The sequence below is a fragment of the Lathamus discolor genome, chromosome 5 (assembly GCF_037157495.1).
Source record: "Lathamus discolor isolate bLatDis1 chromosome 5, bLatDis1.hap1, whole genome shotgun sequence".
NCBI lineage: Eukaryota > Metazoa > Chordata > Aves > Psittaciformes > Psittacidae > Lathamus > Lathamus discolor.
This window is the reverse complement of record NC_088888.1, coordinates 65,437,973-65,454,917: the sequence shown is the minus strand read 5'-3', so window position 1 is coordinate 65,454,917 and position 16,945 is coordinate 65,437,973. Positions and strand designations below refer to the sequence as shown.

General features: G+C 41.2%; 1 protein-coding gene across 1 annotated transcript; it reads right to left on the bottom strand.

The window, feature by feature from the left end:
• Positions 1–395: 395 nt before the first annotated feature.
• On the bottom strand, positions 396–5,303 carry CD24 (CD24 molecule). The gene is made up of 2 exons (XM_065681122.1): positions 5,143–5,303; positions 396–2,472 (listed from the first exon to the last, which is right to left on the bottom strand). The coding sequence occupies exons 1-2, from the start codon at positions 5,209–5,211 to the stop codon at positions 2,278–2,280; spliced, it is 264 nt and encodes an 87-aa protein (XP_065537194.1). The 5' UTR covers positions 5,212–5,303; the 3' UTR covers positions 396–2,277.
• Positions 5,304–16,945: the final 11,642 nt, after the last annotated feature.

Sequence of the window (16,945 nt, the reverse complement as noted above, 5' to 3'; positions counted from 1 at the left end):
TACTACACACGTTCCTACCTCTTCCAGTCTCTGTCCATCAAGCAAGGTGAAACCTGTATCATGAGGATATTCTTATGATATTACTATAGTCTGTGGGAGACAGAAACCTCAAGCAGTTAATTCACATGTTTGATAACTGGAAAGTGAAAAACTTTAGCTATCTTAAGAAAAAACTCATTGGCACATTAAGAAATACAGGAAAACTATTTATGTGCTGTTTATCTAAAATGAAAGATTAAGATAACTTCAAAGTAAAGAGGCTGTAGTAATTATGGAAATCTTACTACAGTTTCTAGAGATGTTAATCAAATCTCAATCACGGGTTTCAAAGCAGAATCCAGACTCCCAGTGTCTCTAAACCTCACAGAGAAATAAAATTAAGTACACTTCAGCAGTTCTAGACCTTGAGGTTTTTAATCACATATACCATCTTGCTTAACAGTTCATTCACTTTAAGCAGGCAACTTACAAGTTTTTGTAGAAGTGTCTGGAAGTGCATCTAGAATGCATTGCCTGTCCACTGGTTTATTTACAGTTTTTTCCAATGAAAATCAGTAGCTAATAAAGCATAATTACACAAACACAAAAATACAATCATTAACATTTTACTGGATACAAATGATAAGCATAAGGAAATGTCCATGTACTCTGACATGAATTTGTGTTAGTTTGCTATTAATATGTGATATTCTGGATTGGTGGTAATATAACTGAGATGTGTGTCTTAAAAAAGTAAAGTTAATTCAAGAGCCACTCATGTTTGACATGATCTTATACCACAATATCTATCTGTACACAGCGATGTGATCATGTATACTCACATGTGATCATATCAACATTATTCATTTTTTTTCTGACAAGGTTTTACCATCAAGGCAGTTGAACCTCCTCAACAACGCTTGTCCTGATCAAGTACCAGGTTCTATTATCTGAAGTGTTGGGTGATACAGAAACCATCTGTGCAAGTGTAGCAATTTTGATTCAGAAAATTTTTAAAAGGTAGTATTTACAAAGGTAACTTTTCAATTCACTGACTAAATTAAGATTCCAGTCTTCATATTCCAAACACCTGGTCATTTAATTTCTTATTTTTGGCGTTTTGCTCTCCTTTCCCCGTTTCTTCTCCCCCACACAAATATTAGCCCGTGTTTAAAGTAAACTATCACAATTAAAACTCTTCAGAACAAAAAAACCCAACAAAACCCAACCAAAACCAAAAACCAGTAAGTTATTCACCTTGTGCCAAAAAAAAAAAAAAAGCAGCACTAGAACATTATTCAGAAGATTCCATAAATCCTTCATAATTTAGGAAAGTTCCAGGAGCAAAAAGAACTTACACAATTTGTAGAACTTGGGAGGAGAAATTGGGGAAAAAGGAGATACTTATCCCTTGACTTTTTTCTGGTTTTGTCTGAACTTAGCTTACAAAAAGCTCCTGGTACTTTTCCCAGCGTTCCCACACCTCATTTGTCTGGCACATATGGTTTAATATGAAAACAATTTAAATAAAATGTCAAATTCAAATTTCCACCGTAAATAATTCAACTGTTACAAAAACCAATAGGCTTTAGTCATTTCAAAACTAGCCCTGCCCGGCTAGCCATTTGATTAGGACTCAGAGGTTAAATAAAGAGGATTCTTACATAAATTTAGTAATCTATTTTAGCCTTGTAACCATTTCGTTCAAACAAATTATAGAAGAAATCCTTCTCACTGATCTTTTGTTTCTTTTGCATACATCCTACCACACACAGGTCATAACCATATAGGCTCTACAAGAAACAGAACCATTCGAACTTTTCTGTGTTTTCTAGTGGTTATATGAGCCTGTTGACTTCAACATTTAAATGGAAAATAAAATCTCTTCAAATTCTTATTCTAAATGTTAAATAACCATTCAGCTTTTTTTCTTGGTGGAACGCTATCATCCATCCTTATTATAAGATACTGCATTTCTTCTCAGTTTTAAATCAGGGGATGTCAATACTGTCTCTTTTTGCTTCCATTTTGTATTTCAAATTCCAGCTCATTTGGTAGAAGAGCTCATCATTTTACCTTCTTGCTGAAGTTGGTCTTTCACACTGGTCAGCTTTGGAAAGTCAGAATACTGAGTGCTTCTCTAGGTCAGGCTGGTACTACTTTGAGTATGGAGTGGAACCAAGCTGGTTTGTTGCGGAGTTTGGTCTGGTTTATTTTCATGCTGGGTCAGAGATCTAGCCATCTCAGATGGTTCAGGAAACTGGGTGGGAGTGGTAGCTATTTCCATGCCAGAGTTTCTTAACAGCAAAAATACAGAAGAGAAACTGAGAGAATGAAAAGAAGACTTGTGGTTGAGTGAAGGGAATTTCCATGTCCCTGAGTGGTGGTATTGTTCAGTGAATTTGTGACAGCTGACAGGTCAGTGGAACTTGCTGAAGAATTGTTTGAAGGTGTTGGACTTGTTCCATTTGTTCCATTGGGATCGCAGTAAATCTAGAATGCAAGGGGGAAAAGTAGTAATAAAAAGGGGGCTTTTTTCTTTTTTTAAGTCAGAAGACAAATTAGTAGTAACGAACAATGTATAGCACCACCCAGTCACAGTACTCAGATATGATACACACAATCGCTTATGTCTCTCATTGTGCCATTGAGCACAAAGACATCTTGAAATGCGTGCATGGCATTATCAAAGAAATAAATCTAACATTTTTCTAAGTGTTTTTCTGATGTTACATAACTACCACTTTATCAAAACCCTGCACTAAAGCAAAAGTTAGACCTAGAGAAGCAGGTTTCAAAAAAAAAAAAAAACCAAAAAACAACCTCACACTGAAAAAGAAAAAAAAAAGCGAACATAAAGCTATGCAAATACAAATCTTACTATGAAAAGATTTTGGACAACTGTATGAATTCATTGCCTCTGCAGAATAAACCACAAACAAAAATATAAGCAAACATTGGTTTTGTTTTCCATTGCTACTGTTTCTAGGCCTGGTTTGGGGATTCCTTTCAAGCAATAGTGGGGCTTGTAAATAATGGACTTCATATCTCAGCCTCTCTCGATTCTTATCTTGCCATGGTAGTACCAAACTGCAGAACTTAGAACAATGGAGCTGCACTGATTAAATCATAACCTATCCGCATGCTAGAGCGCACACATAAAGAATGCAATGGATAGCATATAATAATAGCAAATTAAAAAAATGCTGACAGAAAGCAAGCTAACAACAACAACAAAAACAATTCTTTCCCATAACTCCGCATTATAGCGATAAAACATAAAATACACCCTATGTAACTTCAGTATCAGGCTATTTCCTACACATACACAGGAAAACCTCCAAAGTTAAACTAACATGCTCTTTTCTTCCAGTGGAAGAATGCATGTGGTACATGAGGGTGAAAAAACAAGGGCAAGAATCCCCAAAAATGAGCACAATACAGCAAGCTTGGCATCAGCAGCTCTGTGGCAGCAAACTTGTATTATACCAGAGCATTCTGGCAAGCTCTGACAAGAGTTAGCCGAAGTGAACGCAGATTTCTTTAACAAAAAAAAAAAGCTACTTTAATAAATAATGCTTTCCATAAAAGGTGTCTTTATTGTCTCATATTTCTAGTGCTACTGAGAAAATTAATTTTCTCTAGCAGAAAAAATAATTATAGTTCCTCAATACTGAAGCCATGAAATCAATGTTAAATTTACTAGAAAATTTCATGAGCCTTTTCTTTAAGTATTTTCTACATGGGAACAATAAATAAATAAGCATGAAACAGAAAAACACCAGGATGGTGTAAGGCTTCTGGTAGTTTGGGGTTTTGGCAACTGGCCACATGCTGGAAGCAATTTAGGACTGCAGGATAAAAATAAATAAATAAATAAATAAAATCGCTGTGTGGAAGTTTCTGTTGAAACCAGTCCGAAAGTGATCAATAATGAATTGCAGTGTTAATAACCTACAAGCTGGATACCAGGCAGGTCCCAACCCGCCCTGGAATTCTTTTGGTCCTTATACAAAGTCTCCACTGCCGTTTCGCACTTTGTTTTCTTAGTTTTCAACAGAAAACCTAATTTATTGATTTTTTTTTCTTTTTTCTTTTTTTTTTTTTTTTAATTTTTTATTGTGGAAGTGGCAGGGCTTAGATCCAAGTTCCACAGCCCTACGGTAGATGGAACCCTTGCAGATCTTAAGGTGCCTGTGACAAATACTGGTAACCCAAAGTGTGCGATCCTGCTCTCATCACTGCCACGGGCAAGACTCCGCTGAGTGCAATAGAGAAGGGATAAAGCCCTTCCTTACAAACAAAGAAGGGAGGTTGGGGGGGAATATTTAAAGCAATCTCCAGCAAAGGGAGTACTTTGCTGTTTATTTTTGTGATATCGCAAAACTGACCCTTTTCAAAAGGTGGTCTCTACACATGGATGCGGTAGTTGGTCGCCCCGCTTGGCTTGACTGCTTACAGAAAGCCAAATCGCCACTGCATTCATTACCTTTGCAGCAAGGGTAAAACTCGGCCAGCACAGCAGCAAGAGGCTACTGTCTTAGCCTCAAGGTCCCAAACCTCCCGCTCCCGCCATGACCCTAGAAGGGGATGCAGAGCCCCACACCGGTGCGGGGAGATTCAGAGCAGGGTGCTGCTGCCCTCCCGGAGCTAACTTGGGCTGGGGGGGATCGTTCCCCTTCTTATCACCGCGGGGGGGGAGGGGGGATTAACGCTGCTCCTCGAGGCTCTCCCTCGAGGATCCGGGGGAAAGAAAGGCGGCCAACTCAACTCCTCACGGGGTTTTTTCGGTCTTGTTCTGACGGGGGCATCCCACGGCATCGCCATCTCGGGGCGCTGGGCACGTACCCGCCGCCCGCCCGAGCCCGCCCCTGCCGCCGGGAGGGCTGCGGGACGAGCCCCGCGGCCCCTCGCCAGCCGCGCCTGCCCGGGCTCGCTTCCCCGCCGGGGCGGAGGCGGAGGAGCCGCTCGGAGGGGCACCGCCGCGGGGGGTCCGGGCGGCAGGATGGCGGCAGCACCCGTAACGGCCGCCAGCCCAGCGGCCCCGCAGGGGAAACCCGCCCCAACCCGGTCCTGAGCCGACCGCCGCGGTGGTGGGTCTCGGCGTGGCCGCTCTCTCGCACTCGTGCGGGCGGGGAAGCGAGGAGCCGCTCCGGGGCTCACCTGCGTGGGGAGGAGAAGGGCCATGAGCAGGAGCCCCAGCCCGAGCCGCGCCGCCAGCGCCGTCCCCATGTCCGCCTGCTGCTGCTGCTGTCCTGCCGCGCTGCCGGTGCGCCTGCTCCTGCTCCTGCCGCTGTCGCTGCGGGCGAGAGGGATGCGCCCCTCGGCCGCGCCCGGCCTTTTAACGGCAGCGCGGGCTCTCGCGACGCCCCGCCGCCGCCCACCCCCTCCTCCTTCCCCTCCTCCTTCTCCTCCCCACGCGTCTGCCCCCGCCCTGTGTCTCCGCCGCCCCGCGGGTCCCCGCACCCCCTCGGGCTCCTCTTCCCCGCCCGGAGCCGGGCCGCTGGGGCAGCGCCTGCAGGGCCGTGCTGGCCTTCGTCTCTCCTTCCGCTCGGCAGACCCGCCAGCGTTGGTACCCCCCGTCTAGGGGTGACAGGCGGTGGTGTCTTTGTCTTAGTGCCGGCGTTTCATGTTCTGGTACGGAGGGGCTGGCACAAGGCTGCAGACGTAGGGTTGCAGTTACTCTAGAGAAAGTCTTCCGTCTGTAGAAACATGAAGCATTTTCATTAAAAAAATAAGTTAATATCAAATCGTGAGAGAGAAGGAAAGGTAAGGCTGTAAGTATTTCCAGTTGATGGGAACAGTGGGTGAAAGGCTGAGGAGTTCAGATTCTGTCTTGTTCCAAACTGCCTTACCATTGGTGCTCAGACTTCAAGCCACAGGTTGCAATTACAAGCACTCTCTGGATCTAAATATTTCATTGTTACCATTATTTCTTCAAGAGTAGGAAACCTGCGTAACAAGTGGAACAGTAGGTTCATTGACCCCCTGTGTATTTAAGGTTCTAGCTTCTGGCACAGTGAACACTACGGTTAAATAGTATCTCCTCCCTCAATAGACAATAGATTGTGCCAGTGCCTTACCAAATCAGTCAGGTGTTCCAGCGTACAGCCAAATTAGCAAAAATATCTGTGTCCGCTGTATAAACTACAAAAAAAAGACACTGATGTGCTGATCTTACTGTGACAAAGCAGTTCTTTCCGTTTAAAAGATGTCCTGGTAGCTCAGAGTAACCAGTGGATTTTAGATTGGGATATGTTCATGTTTATCGCAGAACAAAGTTTGAAGAGATATCCAAGTTCAGTGCTACTTAACTCATTTGCCATCTCCAGGGGCAGGACTGCTTTTTGAGAGTTTCTAAGGACATTGCTAGAACTGACTCCCAAGGCACAGGAAACAAGGTCAGGACCAGATGCTGGGACTTTTTTTAGGAAAAAACATATCACTCTAAACCCAGCCCCACATTAATTGCTTCAGAATGCCTGACAAAGCTATCGCAATTTTGGTTTTCCAGGAATAAAGGCATTTTGTAAGCCGTAGCACCCAAGATCGCAATCCTTATTCTATATCAAGATGAAAGACTTTCTGAGAGCTACACTAAGCCTAATGCATTCCTGAAGTGACATTTTCCCATCAACTTCCTATTAGAGACATAGTCTATCTACAGAATAACTATAGGAATAGTCATCAAATTGAAGGTCTTACATCTCTGAATACTCGCTGGCCATCTGCTCAAAGATGGTTACCAGAAGATGGGTTTTCATGACTATATAAGAAAAGAAAAAAGGAAATTGTGATGGCTTAAAATAAGAGATGGGTGACAAAGCTGAAAACATTCCTGTCACTACTTCTCCTTACAAAGAGTTTGCTTTAGTTGTCACAGTTAAATGAAATCACAAACGGGACAGAAGGTCACCTTTTCACTCGGTAGACATGCCTAATGCTACAGAAAGGTGAAATTCCCTGTGAGAGAAGTCACGTGAATCACAACAACAAAGTGAAGGCTCATGCCATTATGACACTGGGTCCCCTGGAGGAGCTACAAAAGTAAGGGAATCTAGTTAGGGCTCTACAATAGCCCGAGCAAAGAATATTCTAGTGTAAAGCTGACAGAGATGGTTTCCATTATAACCTCTCTCCTCCTTGTTTGGGAGAAAAGGAAGCTGTGCTGCTGCTGCACACTCCTATTGCACACTCCTGTCAGGATCATAACTGGCTGCTGCACGTTAAAGCAGCAGCTGAGACATGTTACTGTCAAAACTGGGACAGGTGAGAATAAGGGAATAACTATCAGAGGACCTTTCCCATTCACTCTACCCAGTGCACCTCACCTGAGGTCTGGAACTGCATCAATAAAAAATGAGGATGATGCATGGTTCTTGTAAGGTGACATGAACCACACAGCATTATACAACTGATTATGATTGTTATTATTATTAGCATATTCCACTTTTGGCTTTTTTACAAGTTTCAGTGAAAAATGGAGATACCTTTTTTTCGCTAAAAATCTTATAAAGTCTGTTCCTTTATTTAAAACTGAAGAAAAATGCAGAGGCTTTAAAACATTTGGAAGGGATGATAAATTAACTGAAATAATAAAACAATGTGAAGTTTATGTTCTGAGGCTATAAACCATACCTCTCTGAAATATTCCTCAAATTCTAAAGCAAATAAGGAAATGTACTGGCAGCAAGAGAGAAGTGCTAAAAACATGTTAAGCCCAAGACTTTCTTTGAAACTTTAGTCATTGGAAAATAGAATTATAATGCCTACGCTCCATTAGATTTCTACAAGCAACTCTCTCCATTCAAGAAAGCTGCAATATTCTTGATTCCTCCTGAACACATAAATCACCTGCACTCCTAATTCCAAAATCTTTACTTTTTTTTTTCAGCTGAAGTCTATAATGAAGTCTGCAAAAGATGTATCTGCACGAGAGACCAGGATCCAATATATAGATTTTTCTATGAGGCAAGAAACACTGTAATTGAGTTGAGAACTGTATAAAGTGAAGCACTGCTATCTGGTGGCCAAAAGGCACTTACAGGGTTTTTTTCTGTCATAAAAGACCATATACTCTCTCAATCAAACATCCTTTGACAGCAGTGTGCTCTAAGTACTTTCATGATGCCAAAATACAGTGTTAAATATTATTGTTAAATCCCACTTGTTTTGCTTCCTTTATTTTAGTCTTTGTCCAATTAGTACTCAGCACCACCCACAGTTAAACACATAATATTTAATGAGAAAGCTTACCAAAGAGAAGGGAGAAAATTACTTTGATCTTTTGAGTTAAATGTAATTTCAGCTGTATATTCCACTGATGACTTTTAAGTCAACTGAATTTTGCAATAGGCATAACTTTCAATCTAGTGATGAGAAGCAAAACTTGTGCTGCTTTGTATAATGCATTAGCAAACAAGATTAGCTAAAATAACTGGCAGGAAAAAAAAAACCCTGGTTGTCTATAAAAGGAAACAGAGACATATAAGTAAAGCATTTAAATTTGAACAAGCTTTAGCAAAATAAGTATAGTCAGAGCACTGAGTGGAATTCATGAGAACTGATTGTGACCGAACCATTAATTTACTCTTGCCTTTTACCTGCCAGTATCGATCCATTTAAACGTAAATATTTTAAGTAGTACTCACCTCTGTCATATTATGAGTTATTTTAGTTATTTAATACCCATCTGTGAACGTTATGCATTTACGTATTAGAATGTGACCTTTTTCCAAGGGACAGCTTTGAAATCCAGCTTTGCACATATTAGCTCATGTGTGCTGATCTATGCTGACAACATCTGGTGATAAGTTTCCTTGATGTCTGCTTTTGCTATATTAGATTTTGCCTTGAGAAACTCACAGGACAATATTTCCTAATACATAGGAACACCATCTTTTCACAAGTTAGGCTGGCCCTTGTACTGCTACTTGTTTAGTCTCGCAGCAGCATCAGAGCTCCAGCCATATAATCAAAATTTGACAGATTTTTTGAAGCACCCTTCTTTACAGTTGCACTTCCACTATCATTGAAGAACAAGACTGAAATACTGTGGGAACTGGCAAGTTGAAACTGATTTTAGACAACTGGACAAAGCTCTTTGACATGTGTCTTGGGTAGGAACTTGGAATATGTATTGAGGGTTACATTCCTTCTTCCAGTGGAGAGCTTATATTAAATTAATGTTAATAGAGTTTTTAATGGAAGGCATGATAGGTTGTACTGTCAATCTCCACTTGATAATAAATGCTGACTGGATTCAACTAAACATATCTTCAGATGTGAGCCCTTCTGCCACAATCCAGACTCTGATTATACCAGGATTCTAGTAGTGTCAGTTTCCCTTCTACGACAGTATGAGGCAAAAAGCATTGGGCTGGCCTAATTTAGAGGTATATGGTTATGGAAGCAAACAAAGTCCTGGAATCATAAACCTGGAAATTTGAGAAGAAGGGAAATTGTGATTCCAGAAATAGTCTCAAGAAGAAATGTTTAAGAGTTGCCACCCTAATACCCATGGATCTTTTGATTTCTGGGTAGGCTTCAAGGGATGGTGTCAGCTTACACAATTAGGTGTGGCTTCAGATCTGCTTGAAAGCACACCTTTCTCCCTAAGTCAAGCAAACTCTTGGGTGACATCAATACAAATGAAATGGTAGCAGAGCCTGTTCTTTGTCCTTGAGGCCAACTGACATGTCTAGCCATGTCCATACTATTAAACTCTTCCAGCCTCCAGAAAATGGAGGCTGACTCTGAACCGCCTGTTGGTGGGTAGCTGTCCCTGGCTTGAACCAACCCCTGAATTGTGCTCAAGAATTGTTCGGGATCATGCTACTTGGTATGGGACAAAATCAACACAGGCTTTCCTTCAACTCCTGAGGCAGATAACAGGTCTATAGACATGCGGAAGTGAAAAATGGTCAAAGGCAATTTTCTCTTTCTTCTGATTTGATGCAGGTTAGAACATAATTCTCAGGGCAAAATCAGTGAATGGTATTCCACAGCCCGTAGGCCTCCTGTTTCTTTGTCAAACTATCCTTGCAGAATAATTCTCTTAATACAAAGTCTTTGCTGCAGATTTAAAGCAATGGTGTATTACATTGCCATATTAAAGTACACAGATAATAATGATGGTCAGATATGTCACAAACTGTTTACCAGTTGAAAACATATCAAGCACTTCACACTGAGAGGAGGAAAGAAGGGTCACATGACAGCAGCTGTCTACATCTAAGTGAGTCTCTTTGGAAATCCTTGGTGGATGATGAAGGGAAGTGAGTGCTTCTATGATGTAACTCATCTCATTTCAACATAGACATGTGAAACAGGTTAATCACATCCTGGAGATGCCTTCATCTCTTCACTGACAATCAAAAGAGTGTTGACTATTAGCTCAGACATTTGTCACTTCTATTTTCAATTATTTTGAGTAACAGATATCATTCCTTCAACCTTACTTTATAGAATTTCTATGCATTTTTGCCTCTTGCCTTTATACTTTCTCAAATCTGTCTTCATCAGATCATGTTGTCTGAAGTAGCACACTCCACTCAAGCCAAGAGTTCAGCCTGCAACCACTCTGTAGATGCGACTTAGAAAGAAATGTTGCGGGGGTTTTTTACAGCAGCAGCTTTGTAATGTTTGTTGTCTGATGTAATTTTGAGATTATCTCACACCATTTCTTGAACAACAGTGCAATGTTATCCCTTTTACCATCTCCTTGAATTTTACTTCTATGATAAGATTTATTACTAGTTGCAATTAGTGGAACCAACTTTTTCTCACCATTAGCTTGAGCACTATCTATGTAAGTATCTGATTTCTCCCAGTGGCTGTGATATTCTGCATTACCTCTCTCACCAGTGGATGAAAAGTTAGTTATCCTGATATTACACTTCTACTTCACTCCACTTTTTTCCAATGGTGCAAGAAGACCAGGAGGCCTCCATGGATGGATAAGGAACTGCTGAGAAAACTTAGAAGGAAAAAGAAGCTTTTGGAAGGTAGAAGCAAGGAAGACAGCCTGAGAAGAATACAGGGATATTGTCCAGGAAGTTAGGGATCAGGTCAGGAAAGCTAAGGTCCAGTTAGAATTGAGTCTGACCAGGATATCAAAGATAACATTAAGGACTTCTATAGGTATGTCGCAAACAAAAGACAGACTAGGGATAATGTGGGCCCTCTCTGGAAGCTTTCAGGAGAACTGGCTACCCTGGATTTGGAGAAGGCTGAGGTTCTCAATGACTTCTTTGCCTCAGCCTTCACCTGCAAGTGCTCCGACCACACCACTGAAGTCTTGGAAGGCAGATGCAGGGACTGTGAGAATGAAGACCTTAGGCCCACTGTAGGAGAAGATCAAGTTGAAGATCATCTTAAGAACCTGCACGTGCACACGTCTGTGGGACCTGATGAAATGAATCCACGGGTCCTGAAGGAGCTGGCAAATGAAGTTGCTAAGCCACTGTTCATCATATTTGAAAAATCATGGCAGTCAGGTGAAGTTCCTGACAACTGGAAAAAGGGAAATATAACCCCCATTTTCAAGAAGGGGAAAAAGGATGATCCAGGGAATTACAGACCAGTCAGACTCACCTCTGTGCCTGGCAAAATCTTGGAGCAGATTTTCCTGGAAGGCATGCTAAGGCACATGAAAAACAACGAGGTCGTTCATGACAGCCAACATGGTTTCACTAAGGGGGAATCCTGTCTGACCACTTTGGTGGCCTTCTGTGATGGGGCTACAGAACTGATGGACAGGGGTAAAGCAGTTGATGTCATCTACCTGGACTTGTGCAAAGCATTCGACACTGTCCCACACAACATCCTTGTCTCTAAATTGGAGCGACAACAATTTGATAGACGGACCACTCGGTAGATAAAGAACTGGCTGGATGGCTGCACGCAAACAGTTGTGGTCAATGGCTCAATGTCTGGCTGGAGACCAGTAACGAGTGGTGTCCCTCAGGGATCGGTGTTGGGACTGGTCTTCTTCAACATCTTTGTGGGTGACATGGACAGTGGGATTGAGTGCGCCCTCAGCAAGTTTGCCGATGACACCAAGCTGTGTGGTTTGGTTGATACTCTGGAGGGAAGGGATGCCATCCAGAGGGACCCTGACATGCTTGTGAGGTGGGCTGATGCCAGCCTCATGAGGTTCAACCATGACAAGTGCAAGGTCCTACACCAGGGTCGGAGCAATCCCAGGCACAGCTTGTTTGGCATGTTTGGCAGAGAAGAGATTCAGAGCAGCCCTGTGGAAAAGGACTTGGGGGTGTTGGTTGGTGAGAAAATGAACATGAGCCGGCTTCAGTGTGTGCTCACAGTGTGTGCTCGCAGTGTATGCTCGCAGCCCAGAAAGCCAACTGTATCCTGGGCTGCATCAAAAGGATCGTGACCAGGAGGTCGAAGGAGGTGATCCTGCCCCTCTACTCTGCTCTCATGAGACCTCACCTGGAGTACTGTGTGCAGTTCTGATGTCCTCAACATAAAAAGGACATGGAACTGCTGGAGCAAGTGCAGAGGAGGGCCACGAGGATGATCAGGGGACTGGAGCACCTCCCGTATGAAGACAGGCTGAGAAAGTTGGGGCTTTCAATGTCTGAAGGGGGCCTGAAAGGACAGGGACTCTTCATCAGGGACTGTAGTGATTGGATAAGGGGTAATGAGTTTAAATTTAAATTTAAACAGGGGAAGTTCAGGTAGATATAAGGAAAAAATTCTTTACTGTGAGGGTGGTGAGGCACTATAACAAGTTGCCCAAAGAAGTGGTAAATGCTCCTTCCCTGGCAGTGTTCAAAGCCAGGCTGGACAGAGCCTTGGGCAACATGGTCTAGGGTAAGCTATCCCTGCCCATGGCAGTGGGGGTGAATCTAGATCTTAAGGTCCTTTCTAACCCTAACTATTCTATGATTCTATGGTTAAACAAATGAAAAAAACATTTATTGAAAATCTCTGCATCCTTACTAGTCATTTTAACCATCATCATTAGTTTATGACTGTTGGGATTTCTTCTCTCTCTGACGCATTTCAAGACCAATGTTTTTAGCCCTGCCTAGTAAGCAACTTTTTTCTAATAACAATAGAAGTCTTTATCTTCTCTTGAGAAGTGTTGAAAATCTGTATCTTGCAATTTGAATATAGTATTCTTCCATTTCCATATTTTGTTATTGTTTGTTTCATTTTTTTTCTTTACTGCTATCTTTTTGCCAATAGACAAGGCAGATTTTTACCCACGGTTATCAAAAAGATAGTGTATATAAAAAGATAACTGCCTTACAGACTATTCAGTTTCAGATTTCATTCCTAGTCATGACTGTCATGGCATCCTGAAAGGCTTATGCTTTTGTAACCTTTTCTAGGTATTTTCTAGTTTGAGTACAGGACAGGCAAAGATAACCAAGTAATGAGACTGAATCATCGAAAGAAATGACAAACAGGAACAGAGAAAGTTGGAACTGTTTATTTTAGAAAACAAAATAACAAAAAATTATTAAAAGATGTATAAATAGACACGTTCTAGAAAGCAGATCAGCTCTTCTTCCCATTTCTTAGTAGACAAAGGGAGCAGTTTACGATTTGAAAAGATGAACTGCTGAAAAGAGACACGTACTGTGTATCACTAAGTGTTAAGACTTCATGTATCTTTTAGATGGTGAACTCTTTGTCACAGGGTATCATTAGGCAAGCTGCAGGGATGAGAACATCCAGAGTTTAAATAGCAAGTGTTGCAAGGACACACTTCCCTGGGAGACAGATCAGATCATCCCAGGTCTTCCTACTATGTGACTTACATATCTTTAATATCTCTAGAGCTGTGAAAAGATGAGACAGCCCTGGCACCAAGCAATACGATTATTCTGACATTCTAGCCTCCCTATTGCACCTTTATTTATATTATTTCTTTTTTTAATATCAAAAGCGTATCGAAACCTACAGATGATTTTTTTTTTCCTAATGCAGTAATGTTTATAAGCGCCAATCAAGGCAACTTTGTCCCTTAGCCACAATGGAAGCTGAAATACTTTGAACAGCCTTGTTTCTGCCTTTAAAAGCAAACCTGACACAAACCAATTAAAAAACCCCTAGCAAGCCCCACAAACTTTAATTGTACACAAATCTAGGAGGAACAATCTAAATTTCCTCATTGAAAATTAATTATGTTAGACTTGAGTATATCTTGAATTTGTTACTATCAATTAGAGAAGAGAACATTATATTCTAAACAGTAAAGACATTAATTTGAGCAGAATACAGAGGAAACAGAAGTAAACAATTCAAACTAATTAAAGTTTGCTCTTGGAATGTGTAGTTTTATGGCTAACAAGTGAGGTTCAAATAACAAATGCTTAATTGATTGCTTTTCCTTTTATTGCATGTGCCAACCACTGCTAGTGGTATCTAGATAAATCCTAGAGTGGATCTGAACCTGAGCGTGTTCACTACAGAATGAATGAAAGTCTGAAAGCCTGTCTTAGGAAACGCTAACTTTTCCTACAAAAAAAAAAAAAAAAAAAAAAAATTGTTTTAGACAATTGACAAACAAGAAACTGAGGGGAAAAAGAAACAAAAACAATCTCATTGCAAACCTCTCAGCAAAGTGGGGTGTGGAAGAATTGGCAGTGAAACTGCAGAGCCTTTAATTTCTGAGGCTTAATACCAGGCTGACTGAAGGAAGTTACTCACTGTTGTCCTCCCATTTGCTTAACCACTGATGTAACACTGATTTTCACTGGCAAGGCAGCTATGTATTTCTGGTTTAGATGGGTCATCATGATGAGGGTGGCCTTTATCAGCTTCTTCAGCACTGGTCAGAGCAGTCTGCACTGCCTATCTCCATTTCCTTTCTATTATAGCAGCTAGTCAGATAGTGAAAAGGATGGGAAGAGGGGGGAAAATAATGTTACTTTATATACCCATATCTCCATCACTTAAATAAATGTAAAACAATCATGTTACATACCTGAAACTTACCCACCTTACCTTACTAGTTATCCACTATAATGTCAAAGATAAGTTTTCTAGGAATAAGTAGGCTGAAAGCAAAGGTACTTTGTGAGACCTTGCTGCCTTCCAGAAAGAGATTCTCTGTGCAGGATGCCAGTATGGCTGCAGAAAAAAAGTGTACAGAAGTTCACAATGTGGTTGTTACTGCAGGAGTTGTAATGGCATCATAAGGAGTTGGTAAATGGAGAGAGACAGAGCCAAGTTTCAGCGTTCATGGGGGCTGGAGACATTAAAGGTGTCCTAAAGAGAAGAAAAACAATGTTTTATAGTAAAAATGGTACAGTAGATTACATGGGTAAATGTGTGAGAAAGGGAAACCAGTTTAGAGCAGGGTGCCCACTAAAAAGGCAGCACTGGAAGGGCTAGAAAAAGAGCTTCTGCTGCAGGAAAGATTAGTTTTCAGAGATGGGCTTTAGAGGAAGAGATGGTGGGATTATTTGGTCATGGATTGGATGCAAATAGTAAGCTAGAGAAATTGCCTCCAGACTATGGACTAAGAAAAGGGAACACCTGAGCAGCTACAGTAAGTGTGACACTGGATGAGGTGAATTAGCAGTCAGGTCGCTTTTGCTCATTATTCAGCTTAATATGGACAAACTTAAAGGTGATGCTGACACAGGGACACTGTGTTTTCCCAGGCTGCATAAATATGCATTGAACCTTCTCAGTACACCTTGAAATAAGCAGTGTCATTTAAAAGGCATGTGGTTCCAATGAACTAATGCTGAAGTTGTATCTGCAGTGACAAGTAATCTGGTGAGATGTGCATTGCAGAACGTTAGTCAGAGCTACTCACAGGGCTAGAACGGCAACATGGTTTTATTTTGACATTGAATGAGTGTCAGCAGATCTACTGCTGTCACTTGACCTACCTTGCAGGAAAATAAAGGTAACAAAAAACCCTAGGCAGTGGGGAGGGAACTTCCAAGTACAGATTCCCACATACAAGTCAAATGCTATTATGATTTTTTTCTCTGAGCTATCAAAACTAAGAGACAAATCTCCTTGTAAGTGAATGTCATGGGGAGTATATTGAAATACACAAAATTAAAACCATAAACAAGAGAGGAATTACCCTTCCTAGACAGCAGATGACTTCACTGAAAAAAAAAATAATAATGAAGCAGTTCTATGAGAATAGCCATAGGAAGAAGAATACGTCTTCATCAGACTAATTTCTCACCCAAACTTCAAAAGGATGCATAGACCATCACTAACCTGCCAGGTGTGACTGATCACTGCTTCTTACCAAAGCTGAAACTTTTCACTGTATGTTGCTGAGGTGTCCTATGACTGGAAATAAAGTAAAAGTAAATAAAATGGGAATAAAATAAAATAAAATAAAATAAAATAAAATAAAATAAAATAAGCTTAAAATAATCTGAAAGCAGCTTAAAGAACACCCCTGTGAGACCTCTGTGTTGATCAGCCTGTGTTTGAGCAAAGCCTCAGAGGGTGCAGCCTGAGCTGGTGGCTGCTTGCAGAGGGAGCTCTGCACTGCCATCTAATGGCAAACTACAGGAAGAGACTTTCAGACTGGCCGCCACCCCGTCGGAACGTTTTGGTTATAATCACAGTTTGATATAAGTAAATCAGGAGTAATTAATACTGCATAGCAATATAAATAATAATACTTAATTTTTGCCTTTTTTGTAATTAACAAATGCACTTAATGACCCAGGTTGGAAGCTGCCAGGACCTCACACAAGTGGAGTACAAACCTTACAGACAAGGGCTTTTGTGGCCCCTCTTACCCTGCTGTGTGGATTACTTTCTGGTTTTGTAAGATACCGCTAGGTCATCATATTTGATGAATATAAAAGACAGAGGGACTTTGCCTTGTGAGATGAGAGGCAATAAAGATGTATACTATCAGACTAACCTAGAAAGACTCTTAATACTTACATCTTCATTTACTGCAAGTTATCTTCACTCTTTGCAAAGTCAGAGCAAGACTTTA

Excerpts from the sequence above, each read along its gene's own strand:
- CD24 (XM_065681122.1), bottom strand. The coding sequence starts at position 5,211 with ATGGGGACGGCGCTGGCGGCGCGGCTCGGGCTGGGGCTCCTGCTCATG. Across the intron at positions 2,473-5,142 it reads CCCTTCTCCTCCCCACGCAG|ATTTACTGCGATCCCAATGG; the intron begins GTGAGCCCCGGA and ends CTTGCATTCTAG.